General features: G+C 41.0%; 4 protein-coding genes across 8 annotated transcripts; 2 read left to right on the top strand and 2 right to left on the bottom strand.

The window, feature by feature from the left end:
• Positions 1-93: 93 nt before the first annotated feature.
• Positions 94-3526, bottom strand: kctd10 (potassium channel tetramerization domain containing 10). Its single transcript, XM_085786889.1, has 7 exons — positions 3468-3526; positions 2442-2655; positions 2172-2341; positions 1972-2058; positions 1798-1850; positions 1479-1674; positions 94-1374 (listed from the first exon to the last, which is right to left on the bottom strand). The coding sequence occupies exons 1-7, from the start codon at positions 3468-3470 to the stop codon at positions 1156-1158; spliced, it is 942 nt and encodes a 313-aa protein (XP_085643015.1). The 5' UTR covers positions 3471-3526; the 3' UTR covers positions 94-1155.
• A 431-nt stretch (positions 3527-3957) lies between these two features.
• On the top strand, positions 3958-13622 carry ube3b (ubiquitin protein ligase E3B). 5 transcript variants are annotated; one of them, XM_085786878.1, is made up of 28 exons: positions 3958-4031; positions 4221-4356; positions 4549-4717; positions 4884-5001; positions 6041-6100; positions 6189-6293; positions 6383-6479; positions 6571-6653; positions 6784-6866; positions 7006-7111; positions 7189-7309; positions 7415-7592; positions 7764-7930; positions 8059-8226; positions 8333-8504; positions 8601-8719; positions 8816-8930; positions 9049-9148; positions 9229-9348; positions 9443-9619; positions 9736-9846; positions 9942-10079; positions 10175-10240; positions 10333-10391; positions 10520-10702; positions 10962-11073; positions 11172-11264; positions 11372-13622. In XM_085786878.1, the coding sequence occupies exons 3-28, from the start codon at positions 4557-4559 to the stop codon at positions 11561-11563; spliced, it is 3204 nt and encodes a 1067-aa protein (XP_085643004.1). In that variant the 5' UTR covers positions 3958-4031; positions 4221-4356; positions 4549-4556; the 3' UTR covers positions 11564-13622. The 5 variants fall into 5 exon arrangements, with proteins under 5 accessions (XP_085643004.1, XP_085643002.1, XP_085643005.1 ...); XM_085786879.1 differs by having other exon boundaries at positions 3959-4031; positions 4221-4352; XM_085786877.1 differs by having other exon boundaries at positions 3959-4031; positions 4221-4352; positions 6568-6653.
• A 333-nt stretch (positions 13623-13955) lies between these two features.
• aldh3b4 (aldehyde dehydrogenase 3 family, member B4) lies at positions 13956-18865 on the top strand. Its single transcript, XM_085786883.1, has 11 exons — positions 13956-14278; positions 14725-14920; positions 15037-15147; positions 15450-15570; positions 15688-15773; positions 16214-16295; positions 16387-16776; positions 16869-17035; positions 17136-17235; positions 17337-17623; positions 18729-18865. The coding sequence occupies exons 1-10, from the start codon at positions 14223-14225 to the stop codon at positions 17534-17536; spliced, it is 1509 nt and encodes a 502-aa protein (XP_085643009.1). The 5' UTR covers positions 13956-14222; the 3' UTR covers positions 17537-17623; positions 18729-18865.
• mmab (metabolism of cobalamin associated B) lies at positions 17929-19655 on the bottom strand. Its single transcript, XM_085786887.1, has 9 exons — positions 19474-19655; positions 19218-19276; positions 19034-19127; positions 18870-18927; positions 18708-18780; positions 18507-18604; positions 18354-18418; positions 18180-18239; positions 17929-18096 (listed from the first exon to the last, which is right to left on the bottom strand). Exons 1-9 carry the CDS (start codon positions 19575-19577, stop codon positions 18012-18014), a joined length of 696 nt encoding a protein of 231 aa, XP_085643013.1. The 5' UTR covers positions 19578-19655; the 3' UTR covers positions 17929-18011.
• Positions 19656-19677: the final 22 nt, after the last annotated feature.

The raw sequence follows: 19677 nt of genomic DNA, 5'->3' as shown, positions 1-19677 counted from the left end.
GAATGTGTAATTGTGATTTCTTATGTATAAATCCATATGTCAATTTTATATGTTCACTAATAATGTGAATGTGAGAATTAAACAGGTCAAACGTGTTTGTAGAAATTTATTTGTGATAAAGTAGGTATAAATATAAAACATACATATGTTCACTTCTGTACAACAGACCTACAAATACTGCGATTGTTAGACATAATTCAACTCAAACCTATTGTGTGCAAACAGTACATTCTCTGATGAATGCTGTGGTGAAGGACGGGTCTAATTTCTCTCGCTGTTAAAAGCTTGTAGAAAGGATTCCCTTCCCGCCTGGGAGAGCTCTGGTTACAGTCATTCACTTCAACCTCAGCATCCACCATTCAATCACCCCAGTACATTTAACACCTCAGGTCACAGCTCAAGTTGCCTCCACTGAAAATAATAATAATTTAGTGAAGTGAAGGGAAAATGCATAATGTTAAAACTAAATATAGCAGAAGCACTACAGTGAAATGCTGCATCCACCAGTGATAACTGTATCAAAAATTATAAAAAATTTTAAAAGGTGTAATTGCTCTTATCTGCAGGCTACATATAATAGCCATGGTAACATCTTCTAAGAATAAAACAGTGCCACCATGTGGCCCCATTGTGAAGAACATCTAGTTCATCCACTGATGAACTTACAGTGGACCCGTCAGAATCTCATAACGAGAGGCAAAAATGATCTGCATCAATTTGTAGCTGCTTATATTCGATAATTCTTGCGCTCTTGGATGTAATCTAGGTACGACCTCAATTAGGAAATGTATACTGATAAAATTTTTGTTCTCTTCACACACACAGGTGAAACTGTGGGGTCACCAGCAGTGCTGAATGCAAACATCCATGCCTATGGGCCTCTGCAGAAAAACAGTGATAGGAGTTGTCAGGACTAACAAACATCACAACCTGTCAGACCACACATGAAAGATGACAAGTGGACACAAACACACACAAAATCATTTCACCACTACACACTGTTGTGTAACACTCGTCTCAGAGTAGTCTCCTAGAGAAAGCTGTTAAAGTAAGAGTGGAAGTGAGACAGAGAGGCGCTGGGTGTTGTAAGGCACAAGCGTGATGCAAAGACTGTCCTGGGTCAGAGACACAGGCTGACGGGTCGGGGGAGGAAGGTCACTGGTGGTGGTGTGTGCGGTCATCCGGTCGTTTGATATGAATCCTACGAACTCGTTCAATTCGTTCACGCTCCTCGTCTTCATCCAGATGATTAGATCGTCCTGCAGCGCCCCCTGTGGCCTCCAGCAGGGCATTGTCGGGACCCCTCCCATCGTGGGATTCATACAGCAGGATGTTGAGGGTCTCCTCATAGATGCGTGCCTCAGGGAACTCAACCTAGGAGAAAAAGTGGGGACTTGTATGAGAAACTGGAGACAACTATACATAAAGTACACTTACAAGAAAGTGACCAACTCTTCAGAAAAAAAAAAAGTCTTCACCTTTGTCTGCTTCTTTTCTGTGGCATAGACGATGGAGGTGCAGCACACTTCAGCAATCTTTCGCCCCTGGCCATAGAATGACCAACAACAGATCTCATCCCCGATAACATCTTTGATGAAGAGGACCCGGCCGTTGAATCGCAAAGAAAGCTTGTCAAACAGCTCAATATTTTTCAGCATATTGTCGTCAGAATTGCTGAAAGGTGAGAAGTTACAGGACACTCATTCATTAACACATCTTGCAGGATTTCACCGTGTTATATTTCTTCTTCTTGAAGCAGATTATGCTATTCCCAGATGTTAGTTGACGGGAACTCACCTGGTATATGAATATTTGTTGTTGCTTCTGTTATACAGCAGTTTGACGGTAGGCTGTAAAGACAAAGAAATATCTGAATTATTATTATTATTATTTTTAAATATCTGAATGACATTTGTTCCGATACTGACTATGAATAATCCCACACATTATCCAGACAATATCATAACATACCTTATTAGATGTTGCAATAAGCTTCTGTTCCTCCTTAGACGATGTCATCAGGGGCACTTTACAAAGGGGCTCATAAGTTTCTTTGTTCTGGAGGAAAACATTAATTTTTTTTGTATTAAAAAGGTTTCACCTGTCAATCATGATAACATGGTGGTATATAAAACATTTATATATTTGACAGCCCATTGTGATGACTGTACCTGCAAGGCAGCTGTACATTCATCAGCTAGGCCTTGGACAAGGTAATACTTGGCCTCAGCAAGCAGTTCCTCGGTCTCCCGTCGGCTGTCTGGGAGCGGCACCGCCCCGTCTCGAAGGTAGTTGAGGATTGTTCCAAAGTGTTTCCCACAGCGGTCAATCAAAATCCAACCTATGAATATGAAATAGTAAATTACTGCTTAGTAACCGACTACAACCTGTGAAGAGATTAACCTACATGTAATTAAAATATTTTTCTACTAATAGCTCACCTTCACTGTCTGTGAGGACCTCCATCCTTCCACTGAACATGGCTTTGAGCATTGTGTCCTGTTTGGTTAGAGTCTGCATTGTAGTGTAGTACAGCGCCCCACCCACATTTAACTTCACATACTTGGAGCTGGGGCTGGAGCCCTTGAAGGATGTAGTCCGGGTTGTAGCTGCCGGCACTGCCGAGCTCACCACGCTCTCTCCTGACATCTCTTCCTGTGGTAGAACAAGATAATGCATGAATGGCACCTGTATTATGACAACAATCTCAGTTGATTAGTTTGTATTACGGTTAATATAGATACACATTCCTCTTTTAAAGAAAAATTTCCCAATCAATTAAGTCTAGCCCATCCCCCATCATCTGTGACTTCCCTTAACAGTCTGTGGCTACACGCCCCATACCCAGTTGTTATTACTTACCATTAAAATCAATTAAATCAAAACAGGGACAAGTATACCGACTCAGTATCAGTATGACTTCATTATGATAAAGGAACAAAATAACACAAATAGTCAGTAATTATTTACAACTCGGACACTTGTAAAAAGGTGGATGCAGTTGTTGTTCATATAATATCAAAAACAACTACGTTAAAAACGTATCAAATGTAAACTTTAATTCTCTCAGAACAATTCTACGAAAAATAGCATTTATTTTATGCTCATGTTGTCGTGATAAAGCTTTGGACGGACTAGAGGCAATCCAAAAACAGCACTACACACTTTTGTTACCAGGTTACTTTTCTTTCTTCAGCGTAATTTACGTTCGCGAGTTTCCTCCTTTCTCAGTATAAAGTAAAACACTGAACCATTTCTCTCAACCCAGTCAGTGGTAAATTCATTGTAGACAGGACGGCTAAGTTACAGAGCGAGCAGGCTAGTTAGCATCAACTAATCGAACCTGAATTAATACAAATCTGGCAACAAAATAATACACATGTCAGGTCTATAATTATAAAGTACTCTCTATGTGATCTCATCATCGTGTTTGAACCTATCTCTTGTTAAAACCAAAGTATATTTACCATAGAAGCCGCAGCAGACTTTGTAAATGTAGCTCGCTAACGTCAGTCAGCTAACACCCACTTCCTTCCGGTCAAGGCTGCGCACTTCTGAAAATGACGTCAACCATCCTGCGCTGCTGCTGTGTTTAAAGGGACAGTTCACATACTTTTGTTCAGGTTAAACAGAGTGTCCAGCACAAAGTAAATGAGACAAAAGAACACATTGCTTCACTCCAGTCCACTTTCCATTCTGCCACTTTTAATTGACTTTTTAAAAGAAAATAGCTTCATTTGTTTTAATGTTAGCCTACTCATTTCCGGTGTAAAAGGAGTAACAGTAATAACAGTCCCTCTCGCCAAACACTCTAATTTAAAGGTTTATTCATCACCAAAAATACAAAGTTTCTATAATTACAGCTCGAACAAATATAGCTTGGCATACCCAAGACCTTTTAACAAGAAATTGTTTCATTTAACGATTTATACGTGAGGACAAACGCTACCCGGAGTCATTTAATGCGACACATGGGATTAATGGCTGCAGTCAATGTACGGATCTGCTCTCATTGTTTACATTTCGAAACGGTATGTTCCCCGTGTTTTTGAGAATGTCATTGATACAGGACCAAACCTAACAGCGCAACGATAATAAATATCGCTAAATTAACGTGACAAGATTATCCCCGAGGCAGTATCAAGCCGACAAGCGGCGAACTAGCCCTGTGTGCTAACTAACCCAGCTCCATCTTTACTGTGTCGTCCCCGTTTCTCTAGAGATGACAAGTTAGTCCTGGCGTTTCAGTTGGCTTTCCTCCAGCTCGGATCTCAAGGATAACCAAATGACTGCGGGGGTATAGCGGCAGGTGAGCCTGAAGGCCAGACAACTTCATTTGAGGATCATCGCAGGTAGGTTATTTACTATTAGCTCCAACCCAGACAATGTAAAGATGTGCAGTTGTTATTAGGGTGTCACAATAACAGTAAAGTACAGACATTTGCTCTGAAGCCGCTGTCAAAATGTCATCAACACAGATAGGCTGTCTTATCAGTTTCTAAGTTTGTTGTACAGCAGTCAAGCGTTTTATATATCCCTGTTTTCTAGGGTGCACGATGTTTAGTGTAACTCAGAGCTCCAAGTCCGAGTTCCTGGACAAAGCCAGGCAGGCCAGGGAGGAGAGGAAGGGGCAGAAGGAGAAGGAGAGGGCGGCGATCAACATCCAGTCTCTGGTCAGGAGATTTCTCTGTCGCTGCCGACTCCAGAAGCAGATAAGGTGGAGTCAGTTTTTTCATTTTCAGATTTCATCTGTCAGTCATCTGTGATTAGAAAAGTTTTGATTTTGATCATGTTTGCTGTGGACCTCATGGGTGAATTAAGAGATATTGGTTTTTATATTTTCATAACTGTAGGCTCTATGATTTTTTTGTGTGTCTTACTAGGAAAGAGGTTGATGACTATTTTCAGCCCTCTGAAACTGGGACGTCAAAAAGAAATGCACTTTCAATTTTCAAAATTGCTCGGAAATTACTGTTCGTATTCCGCCAAGAGGATAAGATGGTGAGTTACTAGCTGTGCTGATTAAGTTTAAACGTGAATAATGATGGTTTGTGTACAAGTTAGTTCACTTTTATATAGGTATTGGACCCAATATACAATTTCTGCTTTTAATCTATTTTAAGAGAATATATTGGAAAATTATGACAAAGTCTAAGTGTCTAAATAATTAAACTCGCTTAAAATCACTACAGTTCTCAATCAAACACCTATCAACTAGTTTGGCATGATCTTTTGTTAGTACTTTTTGGATTAGATAAAGGTAATGGAATACAATTGTTCTAAATATGAAATTTTTAATTGGGGAATCAGGCTAAACTACATGAAGTGTCAGGCAATGTAACCACTATTTATAGGCCATTTTGTTAATATTGTAAAGAAGACCATGTAACAGGACATGGTATTACAGAGAAAGACCCGATGATCATAACTGCTGCAAGACAAGGTTAAAATATTACTCATAAATTTAAATTTGGTAAGTTCACATGTCAAATGGTATGAGTCTACAAAAACAATGGTGTTTGTGGTGTTTTTAATTCATTTTTGCAATGCAGCACTATGTTTCTTGACAAATTTGACATAATTTGTCACATTACTTAGAAAAAAGCTGTGTTTTTAGGATATGTCCTGCTCAGTATTGCCAAAATGCATAAAGATTTAAATATAGAAACACAGCAAAAAAGTATATTTCCATTCAATGTAAAGTATATATTTTCTTTTTATAAATCCACTGTAGGTGGATAAAATATTTAATATTTATCATTCTTTTGTGGTTACGCCATTTGACATTTTCAGGGGCATTCAGTCTTACGTTTGTTAAAAAATGGTGCAAAAAAACCCAACATGAATACAAAATGTACATTTAAACAAATCTGATGCATGCTTTTAAAACAATTTTTTAATATATTTCCTAACTGCTCATCTTGCCAACCCGTATTTGTCACTGACCCCATTACTTGTCTTTGACAGACTGTTTAATAAACATAACAAACACAGATTATATTCTTGTCCTGTAATGACTCTAATTTTATACATCATACAGAGGTTCGAGAAGCTTTGTCGTGCTATTCTTGCCAGCATGGAAGTTGAAAATGAGCCTAAGGTGAGTGCGCTCACATTTTACCCTTCACATTTCAGTCATACTTATGTGTGATTTTTGTCTCATGACTGTTTTCACACTGGGCTCTCAGGTCTGGTATGTGTCCTTGGCTCTCTCCAAAGACCTCACTATCCCCTGGCTCAAGCAGATAAAGGATGTGCTGTGGACCTGCTGTCAGCTACTGAAAAATTTAAAGGTTTGGGTTTTGAGGTGGAAAATGTGTTTCGATATTCCTCTCATAATGTCCACTGTACACAAGATAACTCTGTCTTCTGTGATTTGCAGCCTGACATACTTCAGGACAATAAATTGGTAACTCTGTACCTCACCATGTTGGTGACCTTCACAGACACTTCAACCTGGCGAATAGTCAGAGGGAAGGGTATGTCTCAAGTTGTTGTTGTAAATGTATCTTTTGTTATTGGGGGGCATGGCAAAGAAAAACAATATTTTTCCCCTTGTTATTTTAGGAGAAGCTCTCAGACCTCCTTTGATGAAGATCTGTGAAAATATCATGGGCCACCTCAATCAAAAGGGATTCTACTCAGTACTGCAGGTTCAGTATTAGAGCTCATACTTTTTCAGTTTTACCAAGAGAATCAGTGAAACTGTGTCTTTACCTCTTTTCCTCTCTGAAGCCAACTGAAATTTCCGTAATGTATGTCCCTTTAACTTTCCTTATTTAGATCTTGCTGACCAATGGCTTGGCTCGTTCAAAACCATCTCTGTCCAAAGGCACTCTAACGGCTGTCTTCACATTGTCACTAAGGTGAGTCGGGAGTTAGTGATTTTACAGATGGAACCGCTTTTCAAAATAAAACCAAACGGTATATTCAGATTTTAATGGATAGAGAGCAGGAGACATGTAATATCTGTGTTTTCAATCTTTTGTTCATAATATTTTCTAGGCCTGTCATCGCTGCTCACTTCTCCGACAACCTGCTAAGATCATTCCTCATCCACATCATGTCAGTCCCAGCCGTTATATGTCACCTCAATGTGCTCACTCCAGAGGTAAAACCCTAGTCATATCAACATTAATGATCTGAACTGTTAGAGGGGAGGTTTTAACATTTTGTTCGTCCTAACAGTGTATGGGCTCCATCCAGACGCACGACCTCCTGCGGAAGTTTATCTTGTTTCTGAGTCGGGAAGAACAGTGTTCAGACATCTGTGTCTGTCTCGAGGGGAGCCACACACTCTGCTTACTTGGTATAACATTTAGGATTTGGCACTTTCACTGACCTGATCTTGTTGTGTATGAATGAGAGAATCGTTGCACGTCCTTTAACCCTTGTGACTTGGTCTGTTTGATAGGCAACCTGATTCACCTGGGTTACCTTACTGAGAAAGTCCTGGAGGAGGAGGCCGGGCATTTTGTGAAGGACCTGACCGACATGCTGTCCTACTGCCAGAGATATGTATCCCAAAAGAAGTCCAACCTGACCCACTGGCATCCTGTCCTGGGCTGGTTCTCACAAACAGTGGACTACGGGTCAGTAAAAGAGACACTGTTTACTTGAATCATAAGCCAGATTCCCATTTAACTTATAGTAAGATATTGCACAGAACGTTACAAGACGAAGACGGCTTGATCAGACTTCATGATGGTTCCAGATGACAGATAGGTAGATATAATCAACACTGCCTTTGCTCTTCTCCGTAGCTTAAATGAGTCGATGCCGCTGGTCACGAAGCAGCTTCAGTACCTGTGGGGCGTTTCTGTCATCCGTACGCTCTTCAGTGATGTCCTCTCTAAAAAGCTGGAGAGTCAGGAGCCCACTCCCCCGCCTCCACAACCGAGCACATCACAAAACAATCTACCAGTTAAAAGTGAGTTACAGTATAAATCCAAACCGATTCCAATGTTTTAAATGAATACAATGTTTGGGGTTAAGATAAAAAAAAAAAAAAACATTGGAAGTTTGTTGAAAGTTTTTCCATCCCCTGTGTGTTGACAGACCTCTTCAAGCGAGCATTTCAGAAGTCGGCTTCTGTGAGAAACATCCTGAAACCAGTAGGAGGGAAACGAGTCGACTCTGCTGAAGTTCAGAAGGTTTGCAGCATCTGTGTGCTCTACCAGACGGCTCTGTCTACGCTCACACAAATACGCCTCCAGATCCTCACAGGTCAGCACAAAGAATCTTAGATGTGTTTTTTTTTTTATTGTTATTCAGTAGTTTTGAAACAACCTGGAAATCTCATTTTCACTGTGCTTTCTCTGTTTTCCTACAGGCCTGACACATCTCGATGATCTTCTGCCCAAACTCTGGGCCTTCATCTGCGAGCTGGGTCCTCAGGGAGGCCTCAAGCTCTTCATGGAGTGTCTGAACAATGACACTGAGGAGTCCAAGCAGCTCCTGTCTATGCTCATGCTTTTCTGTGACTGCTCACGCCACCTCATCACGTAATTTCACAGATTTAAAAAAAAAAATGTATTTGTTAGATAAGAGGCCCCTTTTTTTGTTGCAACATTTTGTGATATATTGTAAACATTTTACAGAATTCTGGATGACATTGAAGTTTATGAAGAACAAACATCTTTCAAGATAGAAGAACTCCTCACCATCTCTTCATTTCTGAACACATTTGTGTTCAAGATGGTATGGGATGGCATCTTAGGTGAGCATGTGACCTCGCTGAATTTCCAAAGTTGTGATGATTTGTGACTAATTGAAACGTGTATGTTTTAATACTGAAAAGCTGTGTGTTATATAGAAAATGCCAAGGGAGAGAAACTAGAGTTGTTCCACAGCGTTCATGGCTGGCTCATGGTGCTTTATGAACGAGACTGCAGGCGAAGGTTCACCCCTGATGACCACTGGCTACGCAAGTAAATAAACACTGGAACGCAGAATATCTGTTGACATCCCAGACACCAGCCCTCTGTTTCAGGAAAGACTGCTTTTTTATTGCATTTCACCTTTATGTATTTGTGGTGTTGCCTTCAGGGACCTGAAGCCAAGTCTGTTGTTCCAAGAGCTGGAGAAAGGAAAGAAAAGAGCCCAACTTCTACTGCAGTACATCCCACATGTCATTCCACATAAAAACGTGAGTTATCAGGATTCTTTATTTGATGACTATGTCATTCGCATTTTCAGTCGTATAACCGGTTTCTCTCTCAACCTTAGAGGGTGTTGCTGTTCAGGAACATCGTCACAAAGGAAAAGGAAAGTCTTGGATTGGTAGAAACGAGCTCTGCCTCACCACACGTCACCCATATTACCATTCGTCGCTCACGGATGTTGGAGGTAACAAACAAATCGGATAAAGTTTAAGAGCAGCGTATGAATGTATTCTTCTGTATCAGTCATCCCAAAATAATAATAACTTGGCTCATCTTAGGATGGATATGACCAGCTCCGTCGACTGCCAGTGAACTCTATAAAGGGCGTCATTCGTGTGAAGTTTGTTAATGACCTGGGAGTGGACGAGGCCGGTATCGACCAGGACGGTGTCTTCAAAGAGTTTCTAGAGGAGATCATTAAGAAAGTCTTCAATCCTGCTCTCAACCTGTTTAAGGTATTTAGGGCAAATAGTGTGCTAGTTTGTTTGTTTTTTTTAAATCACCACACCTCTGCTGCTGACTTTGTTTATACAGTATATGTCTGTATGATATTATGTTTATTTATTCATAGACTACAAGTGGAAATGAGAGGCTGTATCCTTCACCCACCTCTTACATCCACGAGAACCATTTGCAGCTGTTTGAGTTTGTGGGGAAGATGCTCGGGAAAGCTGTTTATGAGGTGCGTTTCATCTAATGCCTAATTTCCTGTTCTCACTCTGAAGGCGTTGTTTTAGATGATACGTGACTGTATCTTCATTATGTCTTTGTATTAAGGGCATCGTTGTGGACGTCCCGTTCGCCTCCTTCTTCCTCAGTCAAGTCTTGGGTCACCACCACAGCACTTTCTACAGCTCCATCGACGAACTCCCTTCACTGGACTCTGAATTTTACAAGAACCTCACGTCCATCAAGGTCAGAGGAAATTACACCTGGACTGCCACTAATCGTTTTCACATTGTCGTATTTGGTGTCTTATAACAAATGGACATTTCACATTTGATTTTCAGCGCTATGATGGAGATGTAGGCGATCTAGGATTGACGTTATCCTATGACGAGGATGTCATGGGGCAGGTACGGATGGAAAATGTGGAGGATGTGAAGCAGTGCCTCTATACATAATATATTATGTTATATAAAAACTTACTTCTTGTGCTCCCTAACAGCTTGTCTGTCATGAACTGATACCTGGGGGGAAAACCATGCCAGTCACCAATGAAAACAAGTATGCAAATACTGATAAAAGTGAAAGTTAATAGTAGGGTACTGACCCATTTGTTGGACCTTCTGCTGATTGTTGTCTGACCAGTGGAAATCTCCATCTAACTGACCTCATCTCCCCCGTCTTCGCAGGATCAGCTACATCCACCTCATGGCTCACTTCCGGATGCACACGCAGATTAAAGAGCAAACTGCTGCTTTTATCCGAGGCTTCCGCAGCATCATCAACCCAGAGTGGCTGCACATGTTTTCCACACCCGAGGTTCAGCGTCTTGTCTCAGGAGACAACGCTGAGATTGATCTAGATGACCTCAAGTATGTAACATCTCATCTTTATCTTCTATCATCATGCCTCTAATATGGTTAATATATTTAGATTGATAGAGTTCCATATTGCACCCACTTATCACAACAATGATACAAATTATGTCTTATGGAAATGCGCCTCAAGTACAGCAAATGTTTCCATCACTACAGTTATCTACTTAGGACAGATAGGCATCTTTCCCCCATTCGTTCAGCTGTCAAGAGTTTAATATGCTCGTCGTCACTGATGTTTTCCTCTGTTTCTCAGGAAACACACAGTCTACTATGGAGGATTTCACAGCAGCCATCGTGTCATCATCTGGCTGTGGGACATCCTGTCCAGTGACTTCAATGCTGAAGAGAGGGCTATGTTCCTTAAAGTAAGCTGTCCTTTGTTTGTCACAGCGAAAAGCTATTTAATTTTCAACACAAGATGATTTAACCATTGTCTCTTATACGCGTACATGTGTGTTCTCAGTTTGTTACCAGCTGTTCAAGGCCACCTCTTCTAGGTTTTGCCTACCTCAAACCACCTTTCTCCATCCGTTGTGTGGAAGTTTCGGATGACCAGGTATGGATGAAAACGGAGCGAACTGATGGTGCTTACAAGCTGTTGTAATGTTGTGTTGTAGCTGGCATGTGTTACATTTTCACTAACACAATCTTTCCTGTGCGTAGGACACTGGAGACACCCTCGGCAGTGTTCTTAGGGGCTTTTTCACTATCCGCAAAAAAGAACCCGGCGGTCGACTTCCCACTTCATCAACCTGCTTCAACCTGCTCAAGCTGCCAAACTACAGCAAGAAGAGCATCCTGCGTGACAAGCTGCGCTATGCTATCAGTATGAACACAGGCTTTGAGCTCTCCTAACTCCGGTGCATCAGGACAATCTGCACAGGAGGCTTGTGTTGAACAGCTTGAACCAAGCATGAGGCTTGGTTTACCTGGACAACAGCCTGCAACGTCGAAGGGGCATCATCTAAACAAAAGGGGCATTGTGCCGGACCTCTTTTTAAAACTGGAAGAGCTCAGCTCTACTACAGCTCACTCCCTCACATTAAAGGAGATGCCGTTTCTGCAGCACAATCCAATTTTAAGCATCTCCCTCTGCCACTCCAAAAATTCAATATGTTGCATATTCAACTTGATGAGATGTGGATGTACGGTGGCTAGATCTCTGTTTCTCAGGCTTAACAAAATTATTCTTGGACCTGACACATTTTAAGCGAACTGGAAAGCAATACAGATGCAATGCAAGCCATTAGACACGTGGTTGACTCACTCGAGTGAAACCAAGCGATGCATTGTTAATATACTTACGTGCTTGGACTCCATTATCCAAGCAACTTTTATCTGATATTGGATGAGTCTTAAAATGTTTTGTTGAACATAATGCATCTTTTATAAATGGTAGACAAATCAATGTCTTGTGTTCAACCTCCCCGAAGAAGGAGTGGCTCACAACAGTAATCCTGCGCTGATTACATTATGTCCCATTTCTGTTTCATCTCTGCCCTCTAAAAGACACCGCAGGCACCTGAGAAATGTTCACCCGCTGGTTTGTGTGTTTGAAAACCAAACATCTGCCTCAGTTGTGTCGAAGGAGAAGAGGATTTTGTGATTTAAAAAACAAAACAAAAAACCTGACCATTCTGTTGTTTGAGTTAGAGAATATGCTCTCGAATTGGAAATGTTTTGTCCCTATTTGTGTCTACCTTGTGGAGCAGCCACAGGCGAAGTGTCCATGTCACACATATTCTTGACCTACAGTGTAAAATCAACAATCAACGATGTTAGTTTTTGTACTTAATGTAAAAATAAGGATTTGTCACTACACCTTTCAATAATGCTGAGTGCCTCATGTATTTTTCCATCTCCCTCGCTGTCACGTCTGACTGTATTTCAGCTGTAACCAGTAACCACGTATATTGGAAACAAGCCATACAAATGGGGGCTATGTACCTGGATTTTTTCTCTGCTACTATTAACAAGACACAGAAACCCAAACACTGTACTACCACTACAACAACGACGTCAACCGAGGAGGCTCTTACTGTGTCGCTCTCCGATCTCTGTGGACTTCTTAAGCCATGCTAAAAAAGAATCTGAGGCGTAAAAAACCTTTCAATATGATGTCATGGACTGGTTCATCAACCAAAATGTGACTGCGCGAGCTGATGTTCCCTTTAGATGGAAATGTTGCACACGTTTCTGCTGTTTGTGGCTTTTTGGAAAGGGGACACGAGGGTGAATGTTAACCTTATAAGCCTAAATATCACTTTACACAGGGTTCAAATACATCATGAAGTTAAGAAAGAGACTTCTTAGTCATCTACCAGAAAGTTGACTGCAACTTTAGAAGAAAGGGTTGAAAGAAAATATCTTTACCAAGTACTTTATTATGCAAAACAAAACAATGTTTTCTGTCATGAATGAGTATGAATACTTTTGTTAAGTAACATAAACTATAGAACATACTGGTCATTGTTGCCATGTTTCTAACTAATATTATCATGGCCACTAACAGAAAAATTATTATAATTAAAATGCAACCCTTATATATATATATATAAATATAAATTAATTATCACTGGTTGTATAGAATTTACCTGCAGTCTACTAATGAGATTAAGCTATTTTCAAATCTGACAAATCAGCCAGGAGGATTCTGCTTCAGCTCTCCTCCTCCTCCATCTATTAAAGCAAGAAATGGAAACACTGCAAATGGGTTTTTACAGGACACATACAACACTAAGCGTGTGTTCATGAGTGAGAGAGATGAAAGATACCTCACAAGCTTGTCCGTGTCGTCTGATGAGGTCACTCATCTGTTTTAAAATGATGTCAAGAGTAGGCTAAACTTTAAATGTACCAGTGTGGACTGCTGATGCTGACTTTGGATATTCTCTCTTTTAGTACAAAATAAAAATAATAAAAAGATGATCCTGGAAATGTTCCCACCCTTCCTGTGAACGTTTTCATCTCTTTTTACCTTTGAATCTTCAAAACGGGATGCACTACAAAATGGAGTGTGTTGTTGTAAAGAAAAAAAAAAGGAGATTCCTCATGTAAGATTTGTCCATGTGTAAGATACTTTTTTCCTGTAATGTTAAATCATGTCTACCAGTATTATATAAATCATTTTCTTTAAATCATTCACACATATGGACTGTTTTTGTCTTTTCTCAGAACAAGTCACAATTGCCTCACCTCTTCATTTGGGAATCAAATCAGTTTATTGCAAACACCTGCTGAGGGAGGAAGGAGGCTCACACCTCCACTGTGGAGCTGTACAGGACTTCAGTGTTTTATTGCTCTGGAAATCAGTTTAAAACATAAACAAGAGGTTAAAGGATTGAGAATCTTTCCCAACCCCACATTTTCTGCTTTTCCTGGATTATGGTGTGAAAGTAGTGCGTCTGAGTCATACTCTTCATTGTGCTCGGTTCCTTCACTGTGAGGTGACAACAGTCACTGTTGTGAGGTTTGTCACAACATTATATTAACAACCTGAACCTGCAGAACATCCATGAACAGCAGTCCACCAAGCCCGTCTCCAGGCCGATGGTTCAAAGCCCTGCGAAGGTAATTTAAAAAAAACATTTTAATTGAAGTGATGAGTCAACCAAAAGTTGAAAAACAAGCAGTCAAGTTTTTTTTTTTTTTTTTTTAATGTTTAGCAATTTTTCAGTTTTGTTGTCCTTGGTTTTCCTCTGCATGATGCATTGCAGTAGCAGCGTTTAAGATTAGACTTGTTTGTCTGTGTGCATCAGCTGATTGGCTGGAGTTATTAGGGTTCTCACTATCCTCTCTGCCACTGGTACATGGGCTTAACTGCACAGTAACTCCATTCAGAGAGATCAGCAGTGGAGAAATCTTGACTGGAGTAAACATGAGTCTAAAAGTGAGAGCGTGCATTGCTTGTCAGAGGAATGGCCGGTTAACATGCAGAAGGTACAGTAATGAGACAGACTGAGAACGTGTTGTTGACTTGTAGAGCGTTAAAAGCAGTGATTTGGCTGCTGTTTCAGGACCAGGCTGGGGGAGCCGTGCATGAAGACGTACCCTGTGGAGTGCGTGCATCTGCTGGAAAGGGCCAGAGTTGCCTTTCAAGCTGGACGTACCCTCAAGGAGAACTTCAGACAGGCTCAGCTGGAGGCTGTGGTGCGGATGCTGGAGGAACATGAGTGTGACTTTGTGGACGCCCTTGGAAGGGACCTCCATAAGGTGAGGAGGAGAGGAAATGCCTGTGTGCTGTGTAATAATCTAATTTTTTAAAGCCGAGAGTGCTAACATAATGGTCCAAATAGTAATTTTTGTTACTTTTCTTGTTCTTTAACAAGCCTCGATTTGAAACAGTTGTGTCTGAACTGATGCTTGTGAAGAATGAAGCACAGTATGCCATCAACAACCTGAAGAAGTGGATGCAGCCGCAGCATGTAGAGAGAAACCTGGTGAGCTTGTTCTGTTTGTTAAAGCCCATTTCTCTAAAAACATCTCCAATGTCATTGGGATTATTCATGACTAACCTTTTTGAGAGAACATTCCCTCTTGGTGCTACAAAGAAATGTATTGTGCTGAGCTTGCCAAAGCAGATTAAAACTTAAGTCGCCTTGCCCTTTTTATATGAACAATCAGTTATATAAGTTGGCTGATGCCTTTTACTCCTTCTTACTTGGAAAAACTGTAAACTGAACTCCTGTTCAGTGCTTTTGTTGATTCTTAATCTTAACCTAATTTTGTCTGTTTGGTTTAGTCCACCACATTGGATGAGTGTCTGGTTGTCAGTGAGCCGCTCGGGGTGGTGTTCATCATCGGGGCCTGGTATAGCCCTGTCCAAATGTGTCTGGTACCACTGGTTGGGGCCATTGCAGCAGGTGCAATTTTTACATGCATATTTTGTTTGTATGTAGTTAAATCATGATCATTCAGTTTTTCTACGCAAAAGCAGAAGATGGGATCTGATAGTGAAGATGTTTGTTTCATTTATGCAGGAAACTGTGCCATCATCGGCCCCTCTGAGTGCACCGTTCACACATCAGAGCTGCTCCATCGTCTCTTTCCTTTTTACTTGGACAATGTGAGTATTGGTAGCTTCAAATGGGTAGGGAGGATGGATTGATCCAATAAGTGTTATTTTACAAATTATGCTTGACCCTTGAGGCATCACAGAATAACGTTTGTGTTTCTTTAATCTAATAAATCTTAAGTGGAAATACTATTAGATTAGTTGGTTCTGGAGTTTGATTACACTCATCACACATAATGAGGTCAGATAAATGGAGACCTGTCAGTTTTGGTATCAGAACAAAACCTCTGTCTCATTGTGGATTCCAGGTAGGAAGCTTACTGATTTGAAATGAGGATTTTTAGATGTGGTGAAATCTGGAAACGTCCACCTTTTGTTATCCAAGCAGAATGACTGAAAAGCTAACTCATTTACGATGATTTTGAAGTTGTACTGCAATCCTCTATTGTTAACATGTAATGATCTGATACAAAATTCTTATTTTCCTCAAGGAGTGCTTCCATGTAATTATTGCAGGCACAAATGATTTGCCTGAAGTTGTGGAGCTCAAATTTGATCATGTCCTTTTTACAGGTAAGGATGAAATCTCCCCCAAAAATAAATGTAATGCACATTTTAGTGAATTATTTTGAATGTGTTAAAGGATGGCTGTCAATCCCTGCAGGAAACAGAGGGGATGGAAGCAGAATTGCTCAGGCTGCAGCTCGCACTCTCACACCTGTCACTCTGATTCTGGGAGGCAAGAACCCTTGTTATGTTGACCAGCAATGCGACCTCACCACCACCGCACAGCGCATTGCCTGGGCTCGTTTCCATAATGCCGGACAGAGCTTGGTGGCTCCAGACTACATCCTGTGCCACGAGGATGTCAAAGAAAAGCTGGTGCAGGCCCTGAAGTGTTGCCTGAATCAGTTCTATGGTTCTGATCCCCGAGAATCCCGCAGCCTCGGCCGCATGGTCAACCTGGAGATCTTTAACCGCACAAGAGACATTCTGTGGAGGTCAGGCAAAGTGGCTGTAGGTGGGCAAGTGATAGAAGCAGAGAAATACATTGGTAAGAATCCTCTATGTTGGATTCCTTGAAATAAAGCCAGCAACAATCTATCTTATACTGTCGTATACTCACTTTTTTTTGTTCATCTGAAGCTCCAACAATATTGACAGACGTTGCAGAATCAGACCCCATCATGCAACAGGACATCTCTGGCCCAATTCTCCCTGTTCTGACTGTCAATAACGTTGACGAGGCAATAGCCTTCATTAATAAGCAAGACAAACCCCTCTGTGTGTATGCATATTCCAGCAACAGTAAGGTACACCACAACAATTACAGTCAAAACATGCCGTATTAATTGTTCTGCTTGTGTAGCCAACTTGCAATCTGACCATGTGTTGGCCTTCTTGGCATTGCAGGTAATTTCACGACTAATGAGTGAGACCTCAAGTGGAAGCTTTTGCTCCAATGACAGCGTCCTGCAGAGTCTGATGGTGGCTCTGCCTTTCGGTGGAGTAGGCAAGTCTGTTATGCCCCAGTATTAAATGTGTCAAATGTAGTGGTGGTATAATATTTCTAGCAATCTGTCCACTCTCACAACATGTTATTTTTTTTGACAGGTGGCAGTGGAATGGGTTCCTACCACGGGCGCTACAGCTTTGATACATTCTCTCACAAGAAATCCTGCCTGCTAAGAGGCACACGATTTGAATGTGTCACCTATCTGCGATATCCGCCCTATGAGGACCGCAATCTGTCTCTGATGACATGGGCCAGTACCCTGTCCCAGAAGAGCCAGGGCTGGTGCCAGATCCTGTGACTGTGTGGGAGGGTGGTAGCAGAGCCATGTTGGAAAACAAGCAAGTGCACCCTGGGTCACGAACAAATCTTGACATGCAAATATGTTGTTAGTGCATTAGAATAAATCTGTGGGCATATCTGACAGAGGATTTCCATAGTAGCTTAATATCAGTGTGGGATAACAATTGTGGGACCAGCAAGAAAGGGGTTCAATCTAAGTTATTCAGTGTTTCTCTGGTGAGCTACCTTGTGTATATAACTATAACTATAACCTGTGCACAATTAAATGACAGGATACCAGTATTTTGTATACACATATTCTGGCTGAATGGTCAAAGACTGAGCAGCTATTGCATTTGTTATGGTCTGTTCTCAAGTTTTGATAAGACAAAAGTTGCATCAAAGCATGAATATAATTTCTGACATCATATTTATTCATATATTTACAATATAACTGAAGTATTTGAATCAGTGATCCCAATGTGACAAGCTGGTCATTCAGGTCTTTTGTAGATTTTCTCTTCATTTCCTTCCTTCATGGCTGCATATCTGGCCAGAGTGAATAGGTAGTCGCTCAATCTGAGTGAAAATGTAGGGACATTAATCATATGTGTGGTGGGCAAACCATGATGTCATATTTAATTGTAAAGCACTAGACTAACCTGTTCAGAAATTTGGCAACATCTGGATCAGCCTCCCCTGACCGCACAATTGGAGCAACACTATAACACAAGCAAAGAGCTGTCAGACCCAACTATACCAGTAAAACAAGACAAATATGATGCATAAAATGTGTTCAAGATAATATTAGAGCCTAAGAGCATGCAATAACTGACCTGCGCTCAGCTCGCCGACAGACTGTCCGAGCTAAGTGCAAAGACGCACTGCTCTTCCCTCCAGACTGGAAAATAGAAGGTCCAAATGTTAGTGCAACAGGAAAGTTTTGAGATACAAGAATTTTATGTTTACAGATGCAAAAATGGGCTTACAGGTAAAATGAAGTTGGTCAGTGGGGGGAGTTCCTTTGTGAGGTTATCAATCCAGGTTTCCAGATTTGTAATTGGCTGGGCAGAAAATGATGTTTTTTCTAGCATTAAAGAAACAACAAACAGAAAAAATGCAACGTCTTAAAACACAAGATTCAATAAAATGACAATTTTACTCCTTTAGATTTGCAAACATGTGCATACTTATGTGACTCTCTCTTGCAGATGATCGAGGGGTGGCGATATTGGAGCCGACGTCTTGTAAAATGCACTGTATCTACAAAAATGTAGTCAGAAATCTTATTTCTGGTGAATGTAAACATAACAGTACTGAGGAAGTTAATAAATGCAACATGAAAATCTAACCTTGTCCAGTTGATCTGTGAACGTGTGGCCTTTGTCAAGGCAAAATTCTCTGGCCAAGCTGTAATGTACAATTTAACACGACCAACTTAGGTGAAGCAGATCATTTATACACACCGGTATATATATTTTAAATAGCTAAGATATTTCACCAATTGAATTTTTACCCTATAGCTGACGACAGCTCATCTGTGCTTCCCAGGGCTTCAAATATATGATCTTCCTTTGGCCTCCTTTCTCCTGTAAATGTGCTTGAGAAACCTGCGAGGGGTACAATGAGAATCAACTCATCTGTCTACTGCAACAGTCTGGTAAAATATGTTGTTTCCCCAGTAGATTTAACAAAAAAACCTTTGTCTCCAGTTTTGGTGTATATTTTAGGAACCCTGCTGTCTCCCTCGGTGGCATAGCTGTAAAGGAAATAGACAGTTCTTCAGTTACACAACATTTAAATAATAACTAACATTTCCTTTGGTTAATGCATTAGTCTACATTTGTGTCCCTGTACAGACGCTGCCACTCTCATCACAACAGTTACATGACTGACATGAACAGGGTTCAACACTTTGCACATGTACTGTGACAAAGAGCAGGGATGCACGGCTACCTTCTGTCTGAACACAACGTCGTCCTGGTCCGGTGCTCGCTCAGCAGCCGGCCTGTCCTCACGACACAGCGGAGGTGGCCAGGTTTGATTATAAACGATGCCATCTTCGAGCTAATGGCTAACAGCTAATGACATAACGCCTCATGTGTTGTTGTCCCTCCGTGGTGTCCGTAGTTCGTGGGCGTTTCCTTTTTAATCGCGCGA

Source organism: Trachurus japonicus, chromosome 9, assembly GCF_045865225.1.
Source record: "Trachurus japonicus isolate A0001 chromosome 9, Traja_1.0".
NCBI classification, from domain to species: domain Eukaryota; kingdom Metazoa; phylum Chordata; class Actinopteri; order Carangiformes; family Carangidae; genus Trachurus; species Trachurus japonicus.
This window is presented reverse-complemented; position numbering and strand designations above follow the sequence as displayed.

What these genes read in the sequence shown, in the direction of transcription:
- kctd10 (XM_085786889.1), bottom strand. An exon ending in TTATTGCAACATCTAATAAG is followed by an intron (nt 1,851 to 1,971) that starts GTATGTTATGAT and finishes TTGTCTTTACAG; the next exon opens with CCTACCGTCAAACTGCTGTA. An exon ending in CAGAAAAGAAGCAGACAAAG is followed by an intron (nt 1,375 to 1,478) that starts GTGAAGACTTTT and finishes TTTTTCTCCTAG; the next exon opens with GTTGAGTTCCCTGAGGCACG.
- ube3b (XM_085786876.1), top strand. Translation starts at nt 4,557, where the DNA reads ATGTTTAGTGTAACTCAGAGCTCCAAGTCCGAGTTCCTGGACAAAGCC. An exon ending in CCACACACTCTGCTTACTTG is followed by an intron (nt 7,310 to 7,414) that starts GTATAACATTTA and finishes TCTGTTTGATAG; the next exon opens with GCAACCTGATTCACCTGGGT. An exon ending in ACGCCTCCAGATCCTCACAG is followed by an intron (nt 8,227 to 8,332) that starts GTCAGCACAAAG and finishes GTTTTCCTACAG; the next exon opens with GCCTGACACATCTCGATGAT.
- aldh3b4 (XM_085786883.1), top strand. Translation starts at nt 14,223, where the DNA reads ATGAACAGCAGTCCACCAAGCCCGTCTCCAGGCCGATGGTTCAAAGCC. An exon ending in GGTTGGGGCCATTGCAGCAG is followed by an intron (nt 15,571 to 15,687) that starts GTGCAATTTTTA and finishes TCATTTATGCAG; the next exon opens with GAAACTGTGCCATCATCGGC. An exon ending in TGATCATGTCCTTTTTACAG is followed by an intron (nt 16,296 to 16,386) that starts GTAAGGATGAAA and finishes CAATCCCTGCAG; the next exon opens with GAAACAGAGGGGATGGAAGC.
- mmab (XM_085786887.1), bottom strand. Translation starts at nt 19,577, where the DNA reads ATGGCATCGTTTATAATCAAACCTGGCCACCTCCGCTGTGTCGTGAGG. An exon ending in TCACAGATCAACTGGACAAG is followed by an intron (nt 18,781 to 18,869) that starts GTTAGATTTTCA and finishes ACATTTTTGTAG; the next exon opens with ATACAGTGCATTTTACAAGA. An exon ending in TGCAAGAGAGAGTCACATAA is followed by an intron (nt 18,605 to 18,707) that starts GTATGCACATGT and finishes CTTTAATGCTAG; the next exon opens with AAAAAACATCATTTTCTGCC.